This window comes from Dipodomys spectabilis, unplaced genomic scaffold (assembly GCF_019054845.1).
Source record: "Dipodomys spectabilis isolate Male_0828 unplaced genomic scaffold, ASM1905484v1 ptg000419l, whole genome shotgun sequence".
In the NCBI taxonomy this organism is placed as follows: Eukaryota; Metazoa; Chordata; class Mammalia; order Rodentia; family Heteromyidae; genus Dipodomys; species Dipodomys spectabilis.
In genome coordinates, this window is record NW_024871096.1 from 778,041 (window position 1) to 802,486 (window position 24,446).

At 43.3% G+C, this 24,446-nt stretch overlaps 1 protein-coding gene across 2 annotated transcripts; it reads left to right on the forward strand.

The window, feature by feature from the left end:
- The first annotated feature begins 1,667 nt into the window (after positions 1-1,667).
- Positions 1,668-24,195, forward strand: LOC122097242 (TATA-box binding protein). Of its 2 annotated transcripts, none has more exons than XM_042667730.1 (8): positions 1,668-1,845; positions 8,209-8,376; positions 10,279-10,658; positions 13,444-13,531; positions 18,184-18,275; positions 21,622-21,789; positions 22,419-22,513; positions 23,475-24,195. In XM_042667730.1, exons 2-8 carry the CDS (start codon positions 8,323-8,325, stop codon positions 23,552-23,554), a joined length of 957 nt encoding a protein of 318 aa, XP_042523664.1. In that variant the 5' UTR covers positions 1,668-1,845; positions 8,209-8,322; the 3' UTR covers positions 23,555-24,195. The 2 variants fall into 2 exon arrangements, with proteins under 2 accessions (XP_042523664.1, XP_042523662.1); XM_042667728.1 differs by having other exon boundaries at positions 8,212-8,376.
- Positions 24,196-24,446: the final 251 nt, after the last annotated feature.

The following is a 24,446-nucleotide window of genomic DNA, read 5'->3' on the forward strand; positions in this document are numbered from 1 at the left end:
AAGAACTACAGTATTCTTTTTCTGGTCTCTGTATATACAGTCTAGAAGGGAGAAATCTACATGCTCTGGAATACAATCAAGGATCAGGAATAAGCCCAAGAACAGGCCATATGTTCCTTTACTGTAACAGAGAAGACTTGAGATGGTAGTAGCAGATTAGAATGTAAATGAATTTATAAACACAAGCTACCTGTTTTTTTCTTCTTCTTATCCTGCTCTTTTCAAGATTAACAAGCCAGGTACTGGTGGCTTACACCTGTAATACTAGCTACTCAGGAGGCTGAGAGCTAAGGATCGAGATTCAAAGCCAGCCTGGGCAGGAAAGTCTGTGAGACTCTTATCTCAAGTAAACTAACAGTGGTGCTGTGGCTCAAGTTGTAGTGCTAGCCTTGAGCTGAAGAGCTGAGGGACAGCACTCAGTCCCAGAGTTCAAGCCCCACGACCAAAAAAAAAAAAGACTAACAAATGTTGAAGACATTGTAAGGAGTATGCCAGACTCTATTCATATACCACATCATTACTCTCACATTTCGGAAAGGCAAGTGTTGTGTGTGCTCACACACATGAGCATGAGCTGATACTGGGTCTTGAACTTGTGGCCTTAGCAAACTGTCACTAAGCTTTTTTCTTTTGTGCCTGTCCTGGGGCTTGAACTCAGGGACTGGGTGTGCTGTTCCTGAGCTCTTTTTTTTTCTTCAAGGCTAGTGCTCTACCAATTGAGCCACAGCTCCACTTCTGGCTTTTATTTATTATTTTTTATCGTGGTTCCGGGGCAATGAGTCTCCTGGACTTGCTGACCAGGCAGGCTTTGAACTGCAATCCTCAGATCTCAATCTTCTGGGACAAAATACTATTTACAGAAAAAAAAAAAAAAAAAAAAACAGAGCCATTAGCCTGTAGCGCCAACAGGGTTGCAGATTCAATCTTCGAATTGGGGAAAAAAGAGGATCCGTTTATTTTTATTTTTGACAGCACTGGGGTTTGAACTCAGGGTTTTATGCTTGCTAGGCAGATGCTCTATCACTTGAACTATGCCTCCAGAAAAAAAAAAAAAAAGGGTAAGCCATTTAAAAGTCGGCATCTTGCCGGGCACTGGTGGCTCATGCCCGTTCTCCTGGCTACCCAGAAGCTGAGCGCTGAGGATCGTGGTTTGAAGCCAGCCCGGACGGAAAAGTCTGGGCGACCTAGCTACACCAAACCACCCAGAAAGCTACAAGTGGAGCTGCGGCGCAAGTGGTGCAACGCTAGCCTTGAGCAGGGACAGGGACAGAGCCCAGGCCCTGAGTTCTGAGTTCAAGTCCCAGGAGCAGCTGGCGGTGCTCCAGCATGTCTTCCTAACGACTCAGGAAGCTGCGATGCGCGTGGCTGTTCAAAGCCAGCCCAGCAGAAATGTGTCGGTCCAATTAGCCAACCAAAAAACTTTTTTTAACCCGGAAGTGGAGTTACAGTTCAAGTGTTTCCTGGCCAGGATGGAGCAAAAACGCCTGGCAAGAGCCTGAGCCCCACCCCTACCCAACCACAAACGGCATCTTTCCAGCGTTAGTTAACGACCAATAAGAGATGGCCCCGCCCCGGACGTTCTGGAGAATCCCGCCCCTCGTTCCTCTTAAACGAGGCCAAGCGCCCAGGGAACACCGGAAGTGACCAAGCGCCCACACTTCACATGGCGGTTGCTTAAGCGGCGATAGCTCGCTGAAGCTGAGAGTAGAACTGGCGGAAGTGACATTTTCAACGCGCGCCCGGAATCTTGTGGGGTCGGGGAGGGTCGCGGTGGCGGGCGCCTGGGCCGACTTGGTTTAACTGCGTTTCCGCGGGCGCGTCGCCGTCCTCTGTGCGGTCGCTCAGGTAACTGCCCTTTTAGCTTTCCTTCCTTTCGAGGTCGCCTTGGGAAGACGCCCCGCCAGCCCGGCCCCGGGCGGGCGGGCGGCCAGGGGTCGAGCGCGGGCCCACGAGGGACGTTCCTCGGCTCGCGCTGCCGCCGCTCGCGCTGCCGCGGCTCGGGCCTCCACCGGCCGCGGCGCCGGCGCGGGGCCAGGCGCGGGATTCCCGCCGTAGGACGCGGGGGGCGGGGTGGGCCGGCCCGGGCCGCGAAGGCCGAGCGGCCCGTCCACGCTCCCGCGGCGCGCAGGCCGGGTCGCGCAGGCCCGGCCGCCCGCGGGAGCCGTCTGTTGGAGTGAAGCGGAGCTGGAGACTTGGTGCGCATCCTGCGTGACGGCGCGTGGGAGGGAACGCCGGGAGAGGGGAGAGCATGGCGGCTGGGGGAAAGGCTCCGGCGCGGCTCGCGCGGCAGCGTGCGGCCTTGGTGGGAAGAGGACTGGGTCTCCGTGACGCCCAGCCTTGAACACTGAAGAACTGTGCCTCGTGGAAGTCCTAGCTTGGTTCTTCACTTCCCAAACGACGGGAGCGCTGCAGCAGCGCGGTGGTCCCAGAGCGGCGCGTCTCGTAGGTGAGGAGAGACGAGCCCAGGCTAGCAAACGTGAAGTGACCCACTCGCTTATTCCCAAGGCTTGGCGTTTGCAAAATGTCATCTGCAGGCCGGGCGCGGTGGCGCACGCCTGTCATCCGAGGATGGCGGTTCAACCAGCCCAGGCAGGAAAGTCCGTGACACTCTCTCCTGTGAACCACCAGAAAATCGAATATGTCCTGTGGCTCAAGTGGTGGAGCGCTAGCCTTGAGCTGAAGAGCTGAGGGACAGCGCCCAGGCCCAGAATTCAGCCCCCCCCCCCCCCCCACACACACAAGTGTCCTGGAGCCACCAAAAGTTCTGGAAAAATCTGTAATAATACTTTGAGCCTTAAAGCCTACCTCTATTATCTTGTGGGTCAACCATACCAATGATCCTTACACTGAATTTTCAGCCTCGAGTTTTCTCCTCTCAAATTTATAAATTCTTGCCAAAAGCAATCTTGCTGCACTTAAATCCTTTATTCTTGTTGCCTGTGTAATTACATTGGCTGCTCTTGAGGATGTGTGGCCCTCCCCATATCTGCCATCTCACTTGCAGTCCGGAGTCATATAGAGCTCATTATTTGCAGTACCAGATACACTCTCTTTATGTCTTTGTGTATCATTTCATTTTACCTAACATGGATATTCATAACTTATTTATCTTGTTAGAGCTGTGTGAGATGGTCCCTGCTTAGAGAAAACACTGTCGTCTTTTCAGAGTACTTCAGTCTGTATTCTTTAGTTTTCTACAACATATGCGCGTTCATTCATGATCATATACTTAGGCCAAGCATGGTTGTAGGCACAGAGAGATTTCGTTTCTGCTTTCATGGATCTTAGTGTACTTAGTGCATAAGCACTTTGTGTATTAGCATACTCAGCTTACTTAGTTCAACTGTTTGATGCAGAGGACTGCATATTCTTCATCTTTATATCTGTAGCACTTCTGTTATTATAGGATAATAATGTCAGAAAAGTATAATTTTCCTATATATTTGACATATTTCAGAGGCAGGATCCTTCCTCTCCACATTTGTCTGCCTTTTTTTTTTTTTTTTTTGTCTGCCATGGGGTTTGAACTCTGGGGTTGGGTGTTGTCCCTGCATCCTGCAGCTCAAGGGCCACAGGGCCACTTACGGTTTTCTGAGTGGTTTATTGGAGGTAAGAGTCTCATGGGCTTTCCTGCTTGAGCTGGCTTTGAGCCATGATCCTCAGATCTCAGCCTCCTGAGTAACTAGGATTACAGGCATGAGCCACCACTGCCTGGCTTGTCTGCTTTTTTTCAATGACAGGGGTGTAGGATAATCTTTAGGGTACTTTCACTGGGTCGGCAAATATCAGATGAATGTACCTGCTGTTTACTCTTTTTTTTTTTTTTTTTTCCCCTGTCATGGGGCCTGAACTCTGGGTCTGGGCGCTGTCCCTCAGCTCTTCAGCTCAAGGCTAGTGCTCTACCACTGGAGCCACAGCGCCACTTCCGGCTTTATCTGTTTATGTGGTGCTGAGGAATCGAACCCAGGGCCTCATGCTTCAAGGCATGCACTCTACCATTGAGCTACCTTCCCAGCCCTGTGCTGTTTACTCTTGAAGTTAATGTGGGTCTTTGGACATAATGCTTTTAAGTGTGAGATCTATATGTTTTATATGAGACTATCTTCTGATAACCAGTGTTTACATTTATAATAATAGCTAATATTTTTCTGTGCATACTATATAACTAGACACATGTTGATAACTCATTCAGTCATTTAATCTTTTTTTGACATTCTGTTGTCACTACACCCTACAGCAAGTTATTGGTCTGTTTGAGCTGAACTGATAAGATCTCTTAGAGGCTGAAGATACAGCCCTTTGTCTAGCCTATGTGAGGTCCTGGATTGGATCTTCGCCACTGGGGGGGTAGTAGGGAATGTCTTTTAGCAGTTACATTTCTTTCATTAGCAAGTAATTTCAGATGCCAGCAAAGCTGAGTATAGTGGTGTACTTCTGCAATCTCAGCACTGAGGAGATGGAAACAGGATTTGAGTTCAAGGCCATCTTAGGCTACCGTTGGAATTTGAGGCAGCACTTTGTCTTATCTGGAAAAAAGAAAAAGAATGCTACATAAGACAGCTGTCATTAAAGTGTTCTAAGAGGTAAAATAATTACTTTTTTGGCCAGTTCTGGGGCTTTAACTCAGGGCCTGGGCACTGTCCCAGAGCTGCTTTTGCTCAAGGCTAGCACACTTTTTCTGTTTATGTGGTACTGAGAAATCGAATCCAGGACTTCATGCATTGTAGGCAAGCACTCTACCACTAAACCACATTCCCAGCCCTTACTCTGAAGACATTTTATTGTTTATATAGTTGCTTCTGCAATTTTTCATTGCAGTTGGAGCTCAATAAATGATTACACTAAAGCTTATTGAATCCAATTCAATGTTTATTAAACTTTATGCCCAAGATACTGTGAAAGGTATAAAATTGAGTGACAGATTTAAAAACCTGAACTTGGCCTAACAGTGGTATTTAAAATTATATTTATTATAAATTTTTATTATAGGGGCTGGGAAGGTGGCTCAGTGGTACTGCCTTGCATGCATGAGGCCTTGGGTTTGATTCCTCAGCACCACATAAGCAAAAAGAAAAAAGCCGGAAGTGGCGCTGTGGCTCAAGTGCTAGCCTTGAGCTGAAGAGCTGAGGGACAGCACCCAGACCCAGAGTTCAGGCCTCACAACTGGACCCCCCCACCAAAAAATAAATAAAATAAATTTTTATTATAGTCAATGAGCAGACCATTGGAATTTGTTCCCTTTATGTGTTTTTCCTCAAAAGTTTTATTTTTCTGGTTCTTGAGATAGTCTTTGCTTCAAACTTATCCTCTGTCTCAGTCCCCTGAGGACAGGGATTGTAGGCATTTACCTTCATACTTAGCTTCTCCAAAAGTTGTGGGTTATTTTGTTTGTTTGTTTGTTTTGTCGGTCGTGGGGCTTGAACTCTGGGCTTGGGTGCTGTCCCTGCACTCTTCAGCTCAAGGTGAGCTCTCTACCGAGCATTCTACTGCTTGAGCTATAGCACCACTTCTGGTTTTCTGGTGGTTTATTGGAGATAAGAGTCTTAACGACTGCCGGGCGCTGGTGGCTCACGCCTGTAATCCTAGCTACTCAGGAGGCTGAGATCTGAGGATCGCGGTTCAAAGCCAGCCCGGGCAGGAGAGACTGTGAGACTCCTATCTCTAATAAACCACCAGAAAACCGGAAGTGGCGCGCTGTAGCTCAAGTGGTAGAGCGCTCGCCTTGAGCTGAAGAGCTGAAGGACAGCGCCCAGGCCCAGAGTTCAAGCCCCACGGCCGACAAAAAAAAAAAAAAAAGAGTCTTACGAACTTTTTCCTGCCCGGGCTGGCTTTGAACCAAGGTCCTAGATGTCAGCCTTCTGAGTAGCTAGGATTATAGGCATGAGCCACTGGAGCCTGGCTCCTAATGTTTTTTGTTTGTTTTCCCAGTACTAGGGGTTTTGAACTCAGGGCCTTGATGCTTGCCAGACAAGAGGCCTTCCACTTGAGTTATACCTCCAGCCCTTTTTGCTTTATGCTATTTTTCAGATTTGGTCTCATGCTTTTTGCTGTGGCTAGCCTGGACCACAATCCTCTTACCTATGCCTCTCACTCAGGTGGGATGACAGATGTGCCCTACTATACCTGGCATGTTTGTTGAGATGAGGTCTCATTGATTTTTTTTTTTTCTTTTTCTTTTATGCTAGTCTAGGAGCTTGAAATTTGGGCCTGGATGCTATATTAGCTTTTGTGTTTAATGCTAGTGCTCTAGCAACAGCTCCATTTCTGTTTTTTTTTTTTTTTACTGCGGGAGGGGGGGTGCGGGGGAAGGTGAGTATGCAAGCCCCTCCCCCCACCCAGGTTTTCTAGAACGTTCACATGTGCTGTCGCAGGAGGCACTATCACCGCCAGTCACAGAGCGGAGCTCTCGTGGGGTCAGCGAGAGTCCTGCCTTGCTGTGGCACACCTCCGACACCCGGGGTTCACAGGCCACGCTGGCCTCCACCAGGCTTTAACAGTGTTTTTTGTTTTTTTGTTTTTTTTTAATGGATTATTGTGTAGAAGAATTTCATGTCTTGGTTGGCTTTGAACCTGGATCCTCAGACTCCTGAGTAGGATTATAGGCATGTGCTCCTAGTGTCTGGCTCACTGAATTTTTTAATTTTTTGGACAGGTACAGACTTTTGGTTTCAGTTTTTTTTTCTTTTTTGATAGTACTAGGGTTTGAACTCAGGTCCTCATGTATGCTTGGCTGGCATTCTCCCACTTGAGTCACAGTTCTAACCATGCTTTTGCTGGTTGTTTTTCAAGGTAGAGTCTAGAGAACTTTTCTGCTTAGGGTAGCCTCAAACTACAATCTTAGGTCTAAGCTTTTGTCTCTTTTTTTTGTGGGGGGGAATCCGGTCGTGGGGCCTGAACTCTGGGCCTGGGCACTGTCCACTTGAGCCATAGCAATACTGAGGAATCGAATCCAGGACTTCTTGCATGCTATCACTAAACCACATTCCCAGCTTTGCTTCATTTTTTAATGCTGATTTTAACACTTTAATTTTTGGGGGGCCAAGGGAGGGTTGCCAGTCTTAGGACATGAACTCGGGGCCTGGACACCGTCCCTGAGCTTCTTTTGCTCAACGCTAGCACTCTACCACTTGAGCGATAGTGCCACTTCTGGCTTTTACTGTGTATGTGGTACTAAGGAATTGAACTGAGGGTTTCATGTGTGCTAGGAAAGCACTCTACCACTAAGCCACATTCCTAGCCCGACACTTTAATTTTGAACCTTGTCAGATTATAAAACATGTAACAACAAGTAATTTTAGTTTTGGGCCCTTGACATTTGGACATGTAATTATAAGAAATGTGAAAAGAATAGGCTTTAAGTTATGAGGCCAGCAGGGCGCCAGTGGCTCACGCTTGTAATCCTAGCTACTCTGGAGGCTGAGATCTGAGGATCACAGTTCAAAGCCAGCCCGGGCAGGAAAGTCTGCGAGACTCTTACCCAAGTAACCACTAGAAAACCAGAAGTGGCGTTGTGGTTCAAGTGGTGAGCACTCCTGTTGAGCTGAAGAGTGCAGGGACAGCACCCAAGCCCTAGAGTTCAAGCCCCATGACCGACCAAAAAAAAAAAAAAGTTATGAGGCCAAAAATAAAATATTCCATAATAGTTTAATTGTTTTTTTTTTTAAGTTTTTTTCTTGCCAGGAACTGTTTGCTCACATCTGTAATTGTATCTACTCAGAATGTTGAGATCTGAGGATTTTGATTCAAAGCCAGCTGGGACAGGGAAGTCTGTGAGACTTCTGTCTCCAATTAACCACCAGAAAACCAGAAGTGGGTCTGTGGCTCAAAGTGGTAGAGCATGAGCCTTGATCAGAAGCGCTCAGAGACAATGCCCAGGTCCCAAGTCCAAGTCCCATGACTGCCCCCAATTTTTTTTTCTGTTTTTTCCCTTGAGCATGCTAGGCAAGTACTTTATCGCCTTTTGTTTTGCATTTTAATATTTTCATTGTTATTATAAAGATGATGTACAGAGGAGTTATCATTTTCATCTGCCAAGTTAGCCTGAAACTCAAAGTCCTCCTGCCTCCATATTCTGAGTAGTCAGGATTACAGGTATGAACAACTATGCCTGGATGCTTTGGTTTTCTTGTGATTTGTGTAACCACAAAACTGTAGTTATGATACTGGTTACCTGTGTTCTTATATTAAACTTCAACTTTTTTTCCCAAGCAGCATCATTTTTGATTGATGTGTGAAGATCACCCAGAGGACTGAGAGAGTTGCTGAGTAGAGTGTATTGGGGATGCTCTAGGAAAAGACGGAGTACTGAAGACAGTGAGCACCATGGATCAGAACAACAGCCTGCCTCCTTATGCTCAGGGCTTGGCCTCCCCCCAGGTAATAAAGTAGGAGGGAGGTTAGATATCTGTACTGTAAGGTGGTTGTTTAGCTATCTGTTACTAAAAGTGAGTTTCTTTCAAGCTTCCTTTATTTTTTGAAAAGTTCTGTTAGGCTCTGTATAGACACAGTGTTTTACTTTGGGAATTTGTTTGGAAGCTATCTTAAGTATTTTGTCTAGAAGACAGTCTTTTTTTTGTGCTGGTCCTGGGGGTTGAACTCAGGGACTTGGTGTTATCTCTGAGCTTTTTTGCTCAAAGCTAGCACACTACCACTTAAACCACAACTCCACTTCTGGCTTTTTAGTGGTTAATTGAAGATGAGTCTACTAGACTCTCCTGCTTGAGCTGGCTTTGGATTGTGATCCTCAGATCTCAGTCTCCTGAGTAGCTAGGATTACAGTCATGAGCCACTGGTGCCCAGCCTCTCCTTTTGTATTCTTGCTGTAATGTAAGTATTGTAGACATATTTATCTTGTATTGTTTGCCAAATAAAATGGTGAAAGTGAAAAAAATATCATGGCTCTTTATGTGAATTTGAGAATCAAAGTAAACTTGGGACCCTCTATGTAAAAAATACAGAACGTTGCAAATGATATTAAGGGATTTACAAAGCCATATTTTAAGTCTCTGCATATTCTGTGAGCCTCATAGATTCTATTGTCAAGGAAAGGTTGTGTTAGGGTTAGGATCTTTGTGATCCTGGCTCATCTGCTAGAGACCTGTGATCTTGGGAATGTCATTTAGTTTCTCTAGGCATGCATTTCATGTCTTTCTCTTCTGTCCCTTTTTCTTTTTTCCTTTCCTTCCCCTGTTTACTTTACCCTTCCTTTTCCCTCTCTTCCTTTCTTGTGCTGGTCCTGGGGCTTGAACTTAGGGTCTGGGCACTCTGAACTTTTTTGCTGAAGGCTGGCACTCAACCACGTGAGCCATATCTATACTTCCAGCTGATTTGGTGGTAAACTGGAGATAAGAGTTTCATAGACTTCCCTGCCTGTACTAGCTTAAAATGGCAATCCTCAGATCTCAGCCTTCTCATTAGCTAGTTACAGGTATGAGCCACCAGTGCCAATCTCAATTTACTATCTTTACATGGGAAGAACAGGTCCATTTCACTTCCCAAAGTGCTGGTGTGGGACTTAGGTAAATTAGTAAATTTAACAATGCCCCAAAAGTATTGACGTGTTAGAGAAAAGTAGGTTGCTAGTATTTGATGGGCTTTATTATTTTATGCTTTTGTGAGGCCAAGTGAGCAACTTTTTTTTTTTTCCCCGTCAGTTGTGAGGCTTGACCTCTGGGCTTGGGCACTGACCCTGTGCTTTTCAGCTCTACCACTTGAGCTACAGCACCACTTCCATTTTTCTAGTGGTTTATTGGAGATAAGAATCTTACTGACTTTCCTGCCCGAGCTTTGAACCGTGATCCTCAGACCTCAGCCTCCTGAGTAGTTAGGATTACAGGCATGAGCCACTGGCACCTGGCTGTGAGCAACTCTTTGAATAGTATTCTAATAGTAATACTAATCATTCTTATGATTATTTATGATTATTCAGCATTTTCTAAATGCCTGCTACATTGAATGCTTAGGTAGATATCTTTAGGTGAGCATGTAATTGGTTATTCACATTGAGACAGATAAGGTACTCCTCATGTAAACAAGGATATGAGTTGCTCTGATTATGTCGCTTCTGGATAGATTTGGGAGATTAGAGAACTTCCTCATAAGTGACATTTGAATTTCAATTCTAAGCTCTCATCTACTGTATTCAATATTAAGGTGGAATATAAGTTTCAGAGTAGCAAATTCTTTATATTGTATATGTCTTACCTGTGGTATCACCACGCAAGGCCCACAAACGATAGCATTGGCCTAACTCATTGTTTCCCGTGCTTTCTTCTATAGGGTGCCATGACTCCTGGAATACCCATCTTTAGTCCAATGATGCCTTATGGCACAGGTCTGACTCCTCAGCCTATTCAGAACACCAATAGTTTGTCTATTTTGGAAGAACAACAAAGACAGCAGCAGCAGCAACAGCAACAACAGCAGCAACAGCAGCAGCAGGCAGTGGTAACTGCTGCAGCTGCAGTACAGCAATCAGCTTCTCAACAGGCGACACAGGGGGCCTCAGGCCAGACTCCACAACTGTTTCATTCTCAGACTCTGACCACTGCACCCTTGCCAGGCACCACTCCCCTGTATCCCTCTCCCATGACACCTATGACTCCTATCACTCCTGCCACACCAGCCTCTGAGAGCTCTGGGATCGTACCACAGCTGCAGTGAGTACTTGGTGTGTGGGTGCCCCGTGCCCCGTGCCTGGTGCCAGAGGAGGCTCTTAGAGCTGTGTTACAGCCGTTGCTTTCAGATAGTTGATACACTTAAAAGCATGGCAGAGCGGTAATCATGTGTCACGGGTGGCTTCATCTGTCTTTTAAGAAGGAACGGGAGCTGTGAGTCAATGCCCTAAGCAAAAGGGTCTCCTAACATTTTTAGAAATGGGGTCACTTTTGTTTTCTGTACTTGAGCCACTAAAATACAAGGTGAATTTCATTGTCACTCTTGCTGGACATTTACCTGTAGCTGATTGCTGAGTCAGTCATGTGAATTCTGGGGTAATTATAGTGTTGGTACTGGTATAGTGGTTCTGATTTTCTTCATATTCATATTTTACATGCAGATCTTTGAAGATCTGTGTCTCTCCCAGAAGATGAGTGTGGCATCTTCCAAATGAGATTTCTGCCTATATGTAACAGTGTTTAAGGGGCAGGGAAAAGAAATTTTTCCTTCCTGAATACCAGCTAGAAGTTTCCAGTTACTAGTCAGTGAGAAGAATGCAGCATTTACTTTCGAGACGCTTTTGAACAAATTAAAGGAATCTTTTTTTTCTTTTTTTCTTGTTGGTCATGGGCTTGAACTCTGGCCCTGAGCGCTGTCCCTCAGCTCTTCAGCTTAAGGCTAGCACTCTACCACTTGAGCCATAGCACTACTTCTGATTTTCTGGTGGTTAATTAGAGTCTTATGGACTTTCCTGCCTGAGCTGGCTTTGAACCGTGATCCTCAGATTTCAGCCTCCTGAGTAGCTACAATTATAGGCGTGAGCAACTGTTGCCCAGCTAAAGGAATCTTTATAATCAAAATTACTCACTTTTCTTGTGCAGCTTATTTCCCTTACTACATACACAGTTGTCATTTATAACTCAGCTCTTACTCCTTTTGGAACTCAGTGGTGTGTAATTGAGGATCCAGCAAAGTTTTTGAATAACTTCAGCTATAGATACTAAGTATGTATTATTTCTGGCTAAAGTCATAAATTAGAACTAGTTTGGGCTGTGTATTTGTTTTTCATGTTCCATAAGGCATCCAGTCAGCCACATTCAGTTTCCATTATTTAAAAACACCCTGACTGGATGGCAGTTCAGTATTCTCAAATTTTTTTAGATTTATGAAGAATTAAAGTAAATATTTTATGAAAATAAATGAGAATGCATTTATCTATTACATGACTAACTTTGTGACATATATATATATATATATGTGTGTGTGTGTGTGTGTATATATATATGCACACACCGTAATTTACTTGAGCAGATCATAGACAGATGATGAAAGCATGTTTGTAGATAGTGGTGACAGGAAGGAAATAGATCATGGAGAAATCAAAGCTCTCAACCTATCTGGGTTTATGGCTATGTATCAGAGACCACTTTCTAAGTACGAGAAATATAATCAGAAGCAACATTTGAGTTAGAACTTACTGTCTTTGTATACTTATCTAGAACCGTATCATCAGGATGGCACTGTTCCAGGTCTGTGTGTGACAATTGAATTGCATTCAGAGGATGTTATCCATTTCATATTTACATGCTTTCAAAAATGAGGACAATGTAGAATAAAAATTGTAGTTTGCTGTTTCATTAATATTTATAATAAAGTTGTTTTCATTGTATCTTTTATTTGGTGCTGGTCATAGGACTTAAACTCTGGGCTTGGGTGCTGTCCCTGAGCTTTGGTGCTCAAGGCTGGTGGTGCTCTACCACTTTGAGCCACTGCTCCCTTTCCATCTTTTTGTTAGATAGTTGGAGATAAGAGCCTGCCTGCGCTTTGACCTGTGACCCTCAGGTCTCAGGCTCCTAAGTAGCTAGGATTACAGGCGTGAGTTGCCAGTGCCCAGCTTCATAATATCGTATTTTGTTTGTTTGTTTTTGTCTTTAACTTGAACTTGGCCTGGTTGCTGTCCCAGAGCTTTTTTTTTTCCTCTCTCAAGGCTAACACTCTACCACTTTGAGTCATAGTGCAATTTCTGGTTTTCTGGTGGTTGATTTTTCTCTCCTGGCTGGTTTTGAACTGTGATCCTCAGATCTCAGCCTCTTGAATAGCTAAGGTTACAGGCATGACCAACAGTACCTGGCTTCATATCTTTGTCTTTCATAAATTATTTACAAAATAATTCAAGAATACATACAAAGGCCTTCTGGACCAAGGTAACCAATGATGACTCTATGTATCATGAATTACTGAAGCAAACCAAGTGAGAAATCACATCTTTTCCGTTGCCAAAGAAATGGGATTCTCATCCTTCCAAACACTAACATTTTTGGAGGCCTGAGAAAGTTTTGCCTGCCTGTTTTCATTACAGATACTTTTTAATAATGAGCTGACCTTGGTGGTGTTTCAGAGTCCAGAGAAAGAGAACAGCTGATTAGGAAAGGCTTAGGAGGGAGACCCAGCCCTAGTTCTCCACCTGAGTCTCACATGCATACCAGAATGGGGCACTGTCCAGAGACCTCCGCTCCTTTGCATGTGTGAGTGTTAGTAATCACCACCTCATAATACATTGTAAGGAAATCTGGGCTAGATGGTATGTATGCATGTGATAGGAAGGGAGACGAGAGGAAGAGAGGAGGGAATGGGGAGAGGAAGGGACAGGTGAGGAGAGAGAAAAAGAGAACTTAAACACTACCAGAAAGAGTAATGCCTGGTGAAAATATCAGATTCCTAGATCATTTAAACCTCATTGTATGAAAGTTAAACTTACCTCATTTTACTTTTTTTTTTTTTTTGCAGAAATATTGTATCCACAGTGAATCTTGGTTGTAAACTTGATCTGAAGACCATTGCACTTCGTGCCCGAAATGCTGAATATAACCCTAAGGTCAGACCCATTTTCATGCACTTCAAACTATACAGTAAAACACAAATTTTCTAGTAGTCCCTAGATCAGAAAGCTGTGTTACGCTTTAGTTTCTTGGCACCAGCCAAATGAATATCATTTCCTTTGTTGTTGGTCATGAGGCTTAAACTTAATGTCTGGGCTCTGTCCCTGAACTTTTTTTTTTTTTGTCGGTCGTGGGGCTTGAACTCTGGGCCTGGGCGCTGTCCCTTAGCTCTTCAGCTCAAGGCGAGCGCTCTACCACTTGAGCTACAGCGCCACTTCCAGTTTTCTGGTGGTTTTATTGGAGATAGGAGTCTCACGGTCTTTCTTGCCCGGGCTGGCTTTGAACCACGATCCTCAGATCTCAGCCTCCTGAGTAGCTAGGATTACAGGCGTGAGCCACCAGCGCCCGGCTGTCCCCGAACTTTTTTACTCGAGGCTAGTGCTCTATACTTTGAGCCACAGTGCCACTTTCAGTTTTCAGGAAAGTCTCACAGACTTTCCTGTCCAGGCTGGCTTTGAACCATGATCCTCAGATGTCAGCCTCCTGAGTAGCTAGGATTACAGGTATAAGTCATCAGTGCCTGACTCCCAGTTATGTTTTGAACTACTATATAGTATGTGTGTGATATATACATGAGTAATCCTGTGGGAGCATTGGGCAGGGAGCATAAGGATTGACCAAGAGTTAGTAATTGTTAAAAGTTGAATAGTAAGTAAAGAAGGTTTATTACAATGTGTTTTTCTACACTTATATAATTTTTTTTTCCTAGTATTTTTTTTCTCCCCTTCTCAGTGGGGAGAAAGTTACAAAGTTTCTGTCATCGTAGAAAGTGATTAAGCTAGCAGCTAATTGTATATTAAAGATTTTTCGGGGCTGGGAAGGTGGCTCAGTGGTAGAGTGCTTGCCTTGCATGCATGAGGCCCTGGGTTCAATTCCTCAGCACCACATAAGCAGAAAAACCTGGAAGTGGCGCTGTGGCTCAAGTGGTAGAGCGCTCGCCTTGAGCTGAAGAGCTGAGGGGCAGCGCCCAGGCCCATTGTTCAGGCCCCACGACCAACAAAAAAAAGATTTTTTCCCAGCTCTGGGTGAAAAAGCTAAGCCAGAGCACAAGGCCTGTGATTCAAGCCTTAGTACTGGCATGCCAGCACTAGTACAAAAATGCAAGAAAAGAAAAGGGGTTTGTCTATACCAGTGGAACGTACGGAATGTTGGTTGTTGTTTTTGTTTTTTGTTTTTTTAAATTTGAAAATGAGTAAATATTCTTAGAGGCCAAGATAGACACATTTTGTTTGGGTCTGGAAAGAGACAGCTGGGTTCATGAGCAGGTCATGCAGAAGCAGCTCTATGAAAAGGTGAACATGCAACACAGGTTCATCAGATAACTGTCAGCCTTTATACCAGGGAAGTAGTATCTATTGAATAGATACAATAAAAAGAGAGAATAGAATGCAGTCTTCTCCTTCCTTGGCTAAGTTACTGACAGCTGGCAGCCAGCTGGACGCCATCAAGGAGGTGCTCCCTTCTCCATTTAGATAGATAATTGGCGACCACAACTCCATGGTGATCAAAGACCCTTGGCAATTACTTTGAGGTGTCTGCCTGAGAAACTCAATTTTTCATTTGCCTTTTTTTTTTTTAATGGTGCCAGTCCTGGTGTTTGAACCTTAGGGCCTAGGTGCTGTCCCTGAGTGTTTTTGCTCAAGGCTAGCACTCTACCATTGAGCCACAGCTCCACTTCTGGCTTTTTAGTGCTTCAATTGGAGATAGTTTCCCAGGCTTTACTGCCCAGGCTGGCTTTAAACCTTGATCCTTAGGTCTCAGCCTTGTGAGTAGCTAGGATTGGAGGCATGATCCACTAGGGCCTGGCTATTTCTTTTTCTTTTCCTTTTTTTTTGGGGTCCAGTTGTGGGGCCTGAACTCTGGGCCTAGGCGCTGTCCCTCAGCTCTACAGCTCAAGGCTAGGGCTCTACCATTTGAGCCACAGCGCCACTTCCGGCTTTTTTTTTTCTTTTTGCTTATGTGGTGCTGAGGAATCGAACCCAGGGCCTCATGCATGCAAGGCAAGCGCTCTACCACTGAGCTACCTTCCCAGCCCTGGCTATTTCTTTTTCTTATCTTAAATGATTGGGGCTTAAACTTGGGCATTGCTTAAGGCTAGCACTCATTTTTTTTTTTTTTTCCAGTCATGGGGCTTGAACTCTGGGCCTGGGCACTGTCCCTGGGCTTTTCAGCTCAAGGCGAGCACACTACCAGTTGGAGCCACAGCACCACTTCTGGTTTTCTGATGGTTACTTGGAGATAAGAATCTCACGGACTTTACTGCCCAGGCTGGCTCTGAGAGACGTGATCCTCAGATCTCAGCCACCTGTGTAGCTAGGATTACAAGCATGAGCCACCGGGGGCCCAGCAGCACTCTTCAACTGAGCTACACTCCACCCTATTTCCCTTTGAACCAGTCTTTTTTCTCACATTTTAGGGAATTCCTAGCTAGGATATAAATATCTGTACAACCCTTTGAAATCATGTTCTTGCTTCATTTTCAGTTACCAACTCAAGATCTTTTATTTTGTTTTGTTTTTTTGTCGGTTGTGGGGCTTGAACTCTGGGCTTGGGCGCTGTCCCTGTGCTCTTCAGCTCAAGGCGAGCACTCTACTGCTTGAGCCACAGCGCCCTTTCCGGTTTTCTAGTGGGGTTTTCTAGTGGTTTATTGGAGATAAGAGTCTGACGTACTTTCTTGCCTGGGCTGGCTTTGAACGGTGATCCTCAGATCTCAGCCTCCTGAGTAGCTAGGATTAAAGGTGAGAGCTTATTTTTTTGTTTTGTTTTGTTTTTACAACTCAGGATCTTTTGTTTGTTTTTGAGACAATGTGTTGTTACTTAGCCTAAATTGGTCTTGAACTTGTGATTGTACAGATATGTACCACTATGGGTAGACCATTTCAGAATCTTAGAAATTAAGTGATCTGAGGTTCTTACTTTGAATGTTTGGAAAAGCTTGATAACCAATTTAATGATGGAACTAAGAGCCAAAAAGGATTAATATTAAGCAGTAGAAATGAGAGCTAAGTGTACCAGTATATGCATATAATCCCAGGACTCAAGAAGTTGAGACAGGAGGATAAGGAGTTAGAGGCCAGACTTAAGCTGTGTTGAGAGACTCTGTTTGAAAAAAGGGCAGTAGGGAGAGGGAAGAGGCAATAGATAGTAAGATTGAAGTTGTTGTGGATCCTGAGCCTTGATTTAGAGCTGCTGGAAGTTCTATTTCTAGGCTAGGAAGCCTTTGGTGAGACAGCTTGACTCGGGGAAAGAGTATATTTATGCCTATGTCCTGATGTTTAAAAATAACATTTTGGCCAAGTAGCAGAGGCCTGTAATCCTAGCTGTTTGGGAAGATGAGATCTGAGGATTAAGATTTGAAGCCAGCCCAGGCAGGAAAGTCCATGAGACTTTTACCTCCAGTTAACTACCAAAAACACCAGAAGTGGAGATGTGGCTCAAGTGGTTGAGTGCTAGCCTTGAGCAAAAAAGCTCAGGGCCCCCAGCCCTGAATTCAAGCCTCAGGACTGGCACCAAAAAATTAAAAAAATTAAAAACTATTTCTATAATAAGGGAGCAATTCATCTTGATTAGCTTTTTGTTGTTTAGTTAAATGTTACATGTGAACACTCTTATTTTGCCAATCTTGATAATTAGAAATGTTATGGATTATTTATATAAACAAATGTAGATTTTAATATGTTACAATTTTAACTTATTTGAAAGGATGCTTTGCCTTTTGCCAAAGACATTAATTAAATCCACATATGAGTTACAGTTATAGGAAGAAAAGAGTTCTTAAACAGTGAACATGTAAAAAACATAAAAAGCAGACAGTATAAATGAAAACTTTGATTCCTTTCCTACATTTTGTAGGAAGGCCATTTGGACATAGGATCTCATTACATTTTAATAATGCTTGTAATCTGGTTTGTTAATCTCTGGAGGCAGAAAGGTTTTTCAGTTTATCTGCCTAAAGTTCCTACTAATAAAACAAAATTTTGTAGAGAGCTAGTCATTATGAGCAGCACAGAATAAGAAACTGGCCCTGGTGTTGGCTGACAGAACCAAGAACCAATCTGGGGATGTAGTCAGCAATGTAGTACTTGTTTAGCATGCATGAGGCCCTGGATTCCACCCCTAGCATCACCAAGCAAACACTAAAATACAAAAACCAAGTTTTACAAAACTCTCATTGCAATTTATAGTTATCTTTCTTAGTAGTCCTAGTTGGACTTAATTTGATGTGTTCCTTGTTACGTTTGAGAAAATCCTGTATAGCCAGATGTTGGCAACTCACACTTGTAATCCTAACTACTCAGAAGGCTGAGACCTGAGTATCAGGGTTCAAAGCCAGTTCAGGCAGACATAGCTGAGTGTAAATTGACCAGCAAATAACAGAGTGGAGGTGTGGTTCAAATGGTAGTGCCAGTAGCCAGGTCTTGAGTTCAAGTCCCAGTATTAGCACAAAAGAAAAAATAAATCCTGAACAGGTATATAGGAAAAATAGTTTGATAACTATTTGTACTAGGTTCTTCACTTTAATTATAATGTCTTCTTATCACTAGTTCTCTAAAACGACTTCACTAATGTTTTCCTGTCACCATTTTAGCGATTTGCTGCTGTAATCATGAGAATAAGGGAACCACGGACCACAGCACTAATTTTCAGTTCAGGAAAAATGGTGTGCACAGGAGCTAAGAGGTAATCTTAAGGAATTCATTCTCCTGGTCTGTGTGTTATGAAAGAAAAGGTGTCTAGGTTGTTAGGCTAGCACTTTTTACATGTGATTGTTAAAATGGTTGATTCTAGTCCCTAGATAGCATGCAGTTCACTCCTAAAATGAAGAATCAGTTTTGGACATACAATTTTTACTCATTTATACAATCTCTATAGTTAAGTTTCATATGCTACATATAGTATAACATCAAAACTATTAATAGGGTCTGGGGATGTTGCTTAGTGGTAGAGTGCTTACCCAGTATGCATGAAGCCCTGGGTTCAATTCCTCGGCCCCACATAAACAGAAAAAACTGGAAGTGGTGCTGTGGCTAGAGTGCTCGCCTTGAGCTGAAAAGCTGAGGGACAGTGCCTCGGCCCAGAGTTCAAGCCCCACAGCAGACAAAAAAAAGTGGTAGAGTGCTAGCCTTGAGCAAGAGATGCTCAGGGACAGTGCCCAGGCCCTGAATTCAAGCCCCAGGACTGGCAAATTAAATAATTAAATTACTATTAATAAAGATTCTTGTATGTAAAAACAATTATATAACTTTTTGTTTGTGAAAAAGTGCAGCAGAGTTCACTGGATACTGATGAAAGTAAACTGTACAACTAGTAGGTGGGGAAAAAAAGCAAATTCATGAAAAAATTGATTATGAACCATAGAACTTCAAAGCTAATGGTTGCCACAAAAGCATCTGTCCCTTGCTAGGCAACAGTGGCTCATGCCGGTATTCCTAGCTACTCAGAAGGCTGAGAACTAAGGATCATGGTTCAACGCCAGCCTGGGCAGGAAAAATCCGTGAGACTCTTAGCTCCAGTTAACCACCAGAAAACCTTGGTACTGAAGCTTAAGTGATAGAACACTTACCTTGAGCTGAAGAGCTCAGGGACAGCACCCAGGCCCAGAGTTCAAGCCCCAGGACTGATGGGGGAAAAAAAGCAGCTGGCCCACAATGGAACTAATTTCATTTGCAGTTACAAGTTATATACATCTTAAGAGCTATGCCTGTCAAAAAATGCCATTGCTTGGGTTCCACATCTGCTTAGCTTTGTATGAACTCAAACTTGAAAAGATGATTACAATGTACTTGAGTTATTAATATTTAGGGGGCTGTGGATATTTTTGCTTATTTGGAACTTTGAAATTTACCTTTCTTGTTACTATTTTCCTCTGCATAGAACATCAGAAACTTTCGGTTTATTGGCCAGATGTTTCTGATTCTTCCCAAGACCTTTTTTGTTTGTTTTTGGTGCCAGTCCTGGGGTTGGACCTCAAGGGTTGGGCATTGTCCCTGAGCTTCTTTTTGCTCAAGGATAGTACTCTACCACTTGAGCCATAACTCCACTTCCACCTTTTTTATAGTTGAATTGAAGAGTCTCACACTTTCCTGCCTGGCTTCAAACCATGATCCTCAGATCTCAGCCTCTTGAGTAGCTAAGGATTGCAGGCATGATCTATCAGTGCCCTTTTTTTTTCTGGAAGAAAAGCTTAATAGTCTGACCAAATAAAAATAAGAGGTATGATTATTTTAGCTGATACCCTTCTGTACTTTCCCTCAAATTCTTAGGGTGGATGGATAGATAGATAGATAGATAGATAGATGGATTTGGTACCTGTCTTGGGGCTTGAACACAGGGAAAGGGTGCTGTCTCTGAACGTTTGTGTTCAAGGTTAGTGCTCTACCACTTTGAGCCATAGCTCCATTTTAAGTTTTTTGTTAGTTAATTGAGATAAGCTTCTCACGGGTTTTTCTGCCCAGGCTAGTTTTGAACTGTGAGTAGCTAGGATTATGGGTCTGAGCCATTGATGCCTGGCAGCATTTTGTTTATATTAATATAAATATCAAATATGCTTATATTTAATATTCTATCATTGGGCTGGGAAGATGGCTCAGTGGTAGAGCGCTTGCCTTGCATGAATGAGGCCCTGGGTTCGACTCCTCAGCACTGTATAAGCAAAAAAAAAAAAAAAAGCTGGAAGTGGCACTGTGGCTCAAGGGATAGAGCGCTAGCCTTGAGCTGAATAGCTGAGGGACAGCGCCCAGGCCCAGAGTTCAGACCCCACGACCGGACCAAAAACGCCACTTCTGGCTTATTTTCTTTTTGCTTATGTGGTGCTAGGGAATTGAACCCAGGGCCTCATGCATGCAAGGCAAGTGCTCTACCACTGAGCCATTTTCCCAGCCCCTTATTGAAAATTTTATGTCAAACTTAATAATTTTAGTGACTATCATGATTAGTCTCATCCCTCTTATCACTTTCCCTTCCTTCTCTTCCTAAAACAATTCTTTTTCATACATGCATATAAATTACTACAACCATATTCACCCTATTAGACTTCCCCATTCCTGCTAATACCCATCACCCCTCTTTCCCATCTTTCACCCCAGCAGAGCCAAGATGGACTTTTTTGTTGTTGCAGTTGTTGGTCCTGGGGCTTGAACGCAGGGTCTAGGCACTGTCCCTGAGTTTTTTTGCTCAAGGCTCACACTCTACCACTTGAGCCACAGTGCCCCTTCTGGCCTTTTCTGTGAATGTGACAATGAAGAACCAAACCCAGGGCCTCATACGTGCTAGGCAAGCATTCTACCACTAAGCCACATTCCCAGCCCCACTTTTGGCATTTCTGATTTCCTGCACATGACAATCTTTTGTGGCATTATCACTTGCATTTTATTGTTCTTACATAAACTCTTCAAGTTCCTCAGTCATAGTTTTATCTAATAATGAAGGCATAGAATAAAAAATGATAGAAAGGATAGAACTTTAATAGCATCAGCATTTTTCTTTTTTTTTTTTTTTTTTTGGGGGTCCGGTCGTGGGGTCTGAACTCTGGGCCTGGGCGCTGTCCCTCAGCTCTTCAGCTCAAGGCTAGCGCTCTACCACTTGAGCCACAGCGCCACTTCTGGCTTTTTTCTTTTTGCTTATGTGGTGCTGAGGAATCAAACCCAGGGCCTCATGAATGCAAGGCAAGCGCTCTACCACTGAGCCAACTTCCCAGCCCATAGCATCAGCATTTTTCTGTGAAGATGAAGCCAAGTTTTCATCTCAATTGAAATTTGTGCACAAAAAGTAATAATAACAGTGATGGTGGTACTACTTGTTGCATCCCAAATATTTGATATAAAGGTTGATCATCTTGGTAGGCCCACAGTTTTCCATTGAGGATGCAGGAATACTTTATGAAGAACTTGTTCATATGTGTTGCTGTTTTGTCATATTGGAAGGAGAGTGACCAGTTAATAAGTTAATTCAGACTTTTAATAAGTCATTCTTCTAAATGATTGAATCAGCTAATTTCAGTATAAATGCATTTTTTTCCTTTCTCTAGTGAAGAACAGTCCAGACTAGCAGCAAGGAAATATGCCAGGGTTGTACAGAAGTTGGGTTTTCCAGCCAAGTTCTTAGACTTCAAGATTCAGAACATGGTGGGAAGTTGTGATGTGAAATTCCCCATAAGATTGGAAGGCCTTGTGCTCACTCATCAGCAGTTTAGTAGGTGAGTCTGAAATGTGCTGGGATTACTTTTGGCATCACTTTACTATATTTACAGTTTGTTCAGAATAAAACACATAGGAGATTCAGAGGATGTTATCATAATGTGTATATTATGTAAACAAAGGATATAGTTATCAATTGTATTTCTTCCAGGATTTCTTCCTGCTCTTCTAAGGAATAACAACATCTTCCCCAGATTGTCACTTTCCATGTAATTTAATGATACCCTAAAATACCCTTAACTAGAATGAATTATATTTTATGTTGTTGAATACATTTTAAGTACATGAATTGAATCCACAGCCTCTTGTATAAAGGGAGGAATGAGAATCTGGATAAAGAACAGATAGAATGAAAACACACACACACATAATCTTTCCATCTTTCTTCTTTGACTAATTCTCTCTCTGTATTTATGCATGTATGAACTTTCTCTCTCTCTCCTCTCCTCTCTCTCCTCTCTCTTTCTCTCTTTCTCTCCAGACTTCATAGCCCAGGCTCACTGGACATAGGAGTAGGTGATAGGAGAGTACATAACCAGTAGTTAATTTTTTGGTGGGGAACATCACAATAATATCTGGAAACATGAGACACTTCGATTTCTAAACTCCTTTTGCTATTTCCTTCTAGCTATGAGCCAGAGTTATTTCCTGGACTAATCTACAGAATGATCAAACCCAGAATTGTTCTCCTTATTTTTGTTTCAGGAAAAGTTGTATTAACAGGTAAGTTACAAGGGGAGATAGTGTCTCAAAGTTTGAGAGTTACAGGACAGAATTTTCTCAGTGCTAAAAAGAAACTTGTGTTGGTACATTTGTCTAACATGTTGAAGATGTCTTTTCCTTTTTTTGGCCAGTCGTGGGGCTTGAACTCAGGACTTGGGTGCAGTCCCTGAGCTTCTTTTGCTCAAGGGTAGCGCTCTACCACTTGAATCAGCACCACTACTGCCTTTTTCTAAGTGGTTTATTGGAGATAAGAGTCTCCTGGACTTTCCTGTGGGGGCTGGCTTTGAACTGTGATCCTCAGATCTCAGTCTCCTGAATAACTAGGATAATAGGCATGTGTCACAAGCACCAAGGTTGTGTTTTGTTGTTGTTGTTGTTTTAAATTCTCTTCTTACCCTACTCAGCCTTTTTTCTTGCCTGATGGGAGCAATGGGGGTGAGTAGGCAGGGTATGGCAACACTGATAAACTAATAATAGATAATGTGTTTAGCTGGAATAAATCCTCTGGAGTTTGGGGTTCATCAGTGTACCATTATGAAGCAACAAAGGAAAGTGTAGTTTAGCTGAGGATGCCAATGGGGAGAAATATTTTGCCTCTAGTGCTGCTCTTTTATGTCTTGGTGCAGGATGAAATGTGAGCTACACTTGTGGACAGGGGGGTCTGGATTATGAATTTGTATAGGATGGAGTGTGGGGAAGAGCTCTGGACTGGGGGGACAGAGCTAGTGGGTATATTGTTTTTGTAATTTAAAAAATCTGTATGAAGGAAATTGCTGATTTGGCCCTCACCTATATTCCTAGCTACTCAGGAGTCTGAGCTCTACAGGTTTGTAACTTGCTAGACTCCATTTCTGTAACCAACAAAAGAAAAGCTGGGCTGGGCTGGGCTGGGCTGGAGTGATGGCTTGCAGCTTTGAGATGATGACATCGCATGCCATTTCACATTTATCTCTATCTGTAGGTGCTAAAGTCAGAGCAGAAATTTATGAAGCATTTGAAAACATCTACCCCATCCTAAAGGGATTCAGGAAGACCACGTAGTAGCTGCCCACTTACTCCTGCCTTCCTCACCCACTTGTTTTTTTAAACAAATCATTTTTGGTACCTCTGATGGTGCAGTTGTGAGAAGATGGACACTCAGTTACAGGTTGCAGCACCAGGCGATGTCCTCTTCGGTGTACCACTGCAGGTTGCTGGGAAGGTTACTTTTTCCACACTGAGATCACCCCGCAGCATTACTGTGAGTTGCTCATACTGTGCTGCTATTTGGGCAGCGTTGCCCATTTATTTATATTTTAAACACTGCTGTTGACAAGTTGGTTGGTTAAAGGGACAGACTTTTAAGTGTTCAAGACACCTGTACAGTTGAAGTTTTTAATTTTTCCCCATAAGCCACAGGTTTTATATTTCTAACAGAAAAGAATCTTTTTTAAAATTGTTGTTTTTCTAATTTGTAATTCTTAGGGGTTATTTTTGTGCCAGACACATTCCACCTTTCCAGTATTGCAGGACAGAATAGCTGTATTAATGAAAGCAAATGGCTGTACATATGTTTCTTTCTTCACATACTCTGTATAAGAAAAAATGCAGTTTACAAAAGTGTTAGATTGTTCTTATATCTTTTAAGAGTCATGTGACCATACTGTTAAAAAATTGTATTTTAGATATAATGTCTGAAACCATTTTGATGTTTGTCATTTGTTTTGGTCAACATTTCATTGTACATTTGCCGTGAATACGGACATACACCTGAAAACATACAAAAATGATCACCATTACGACTACCCTGCCTTGAGTATCTCTTGCCTCCTCAGTACCTCACAGTGCTTGGGACCCTCACCAACCAATTAGGTTTGTCCCACTATTTTATTTTTTTGGGGTCCGGTCATGGGCCTGAACTCTGGGCCTGGGCGCTGTCCCTCAGCTCTTCAGC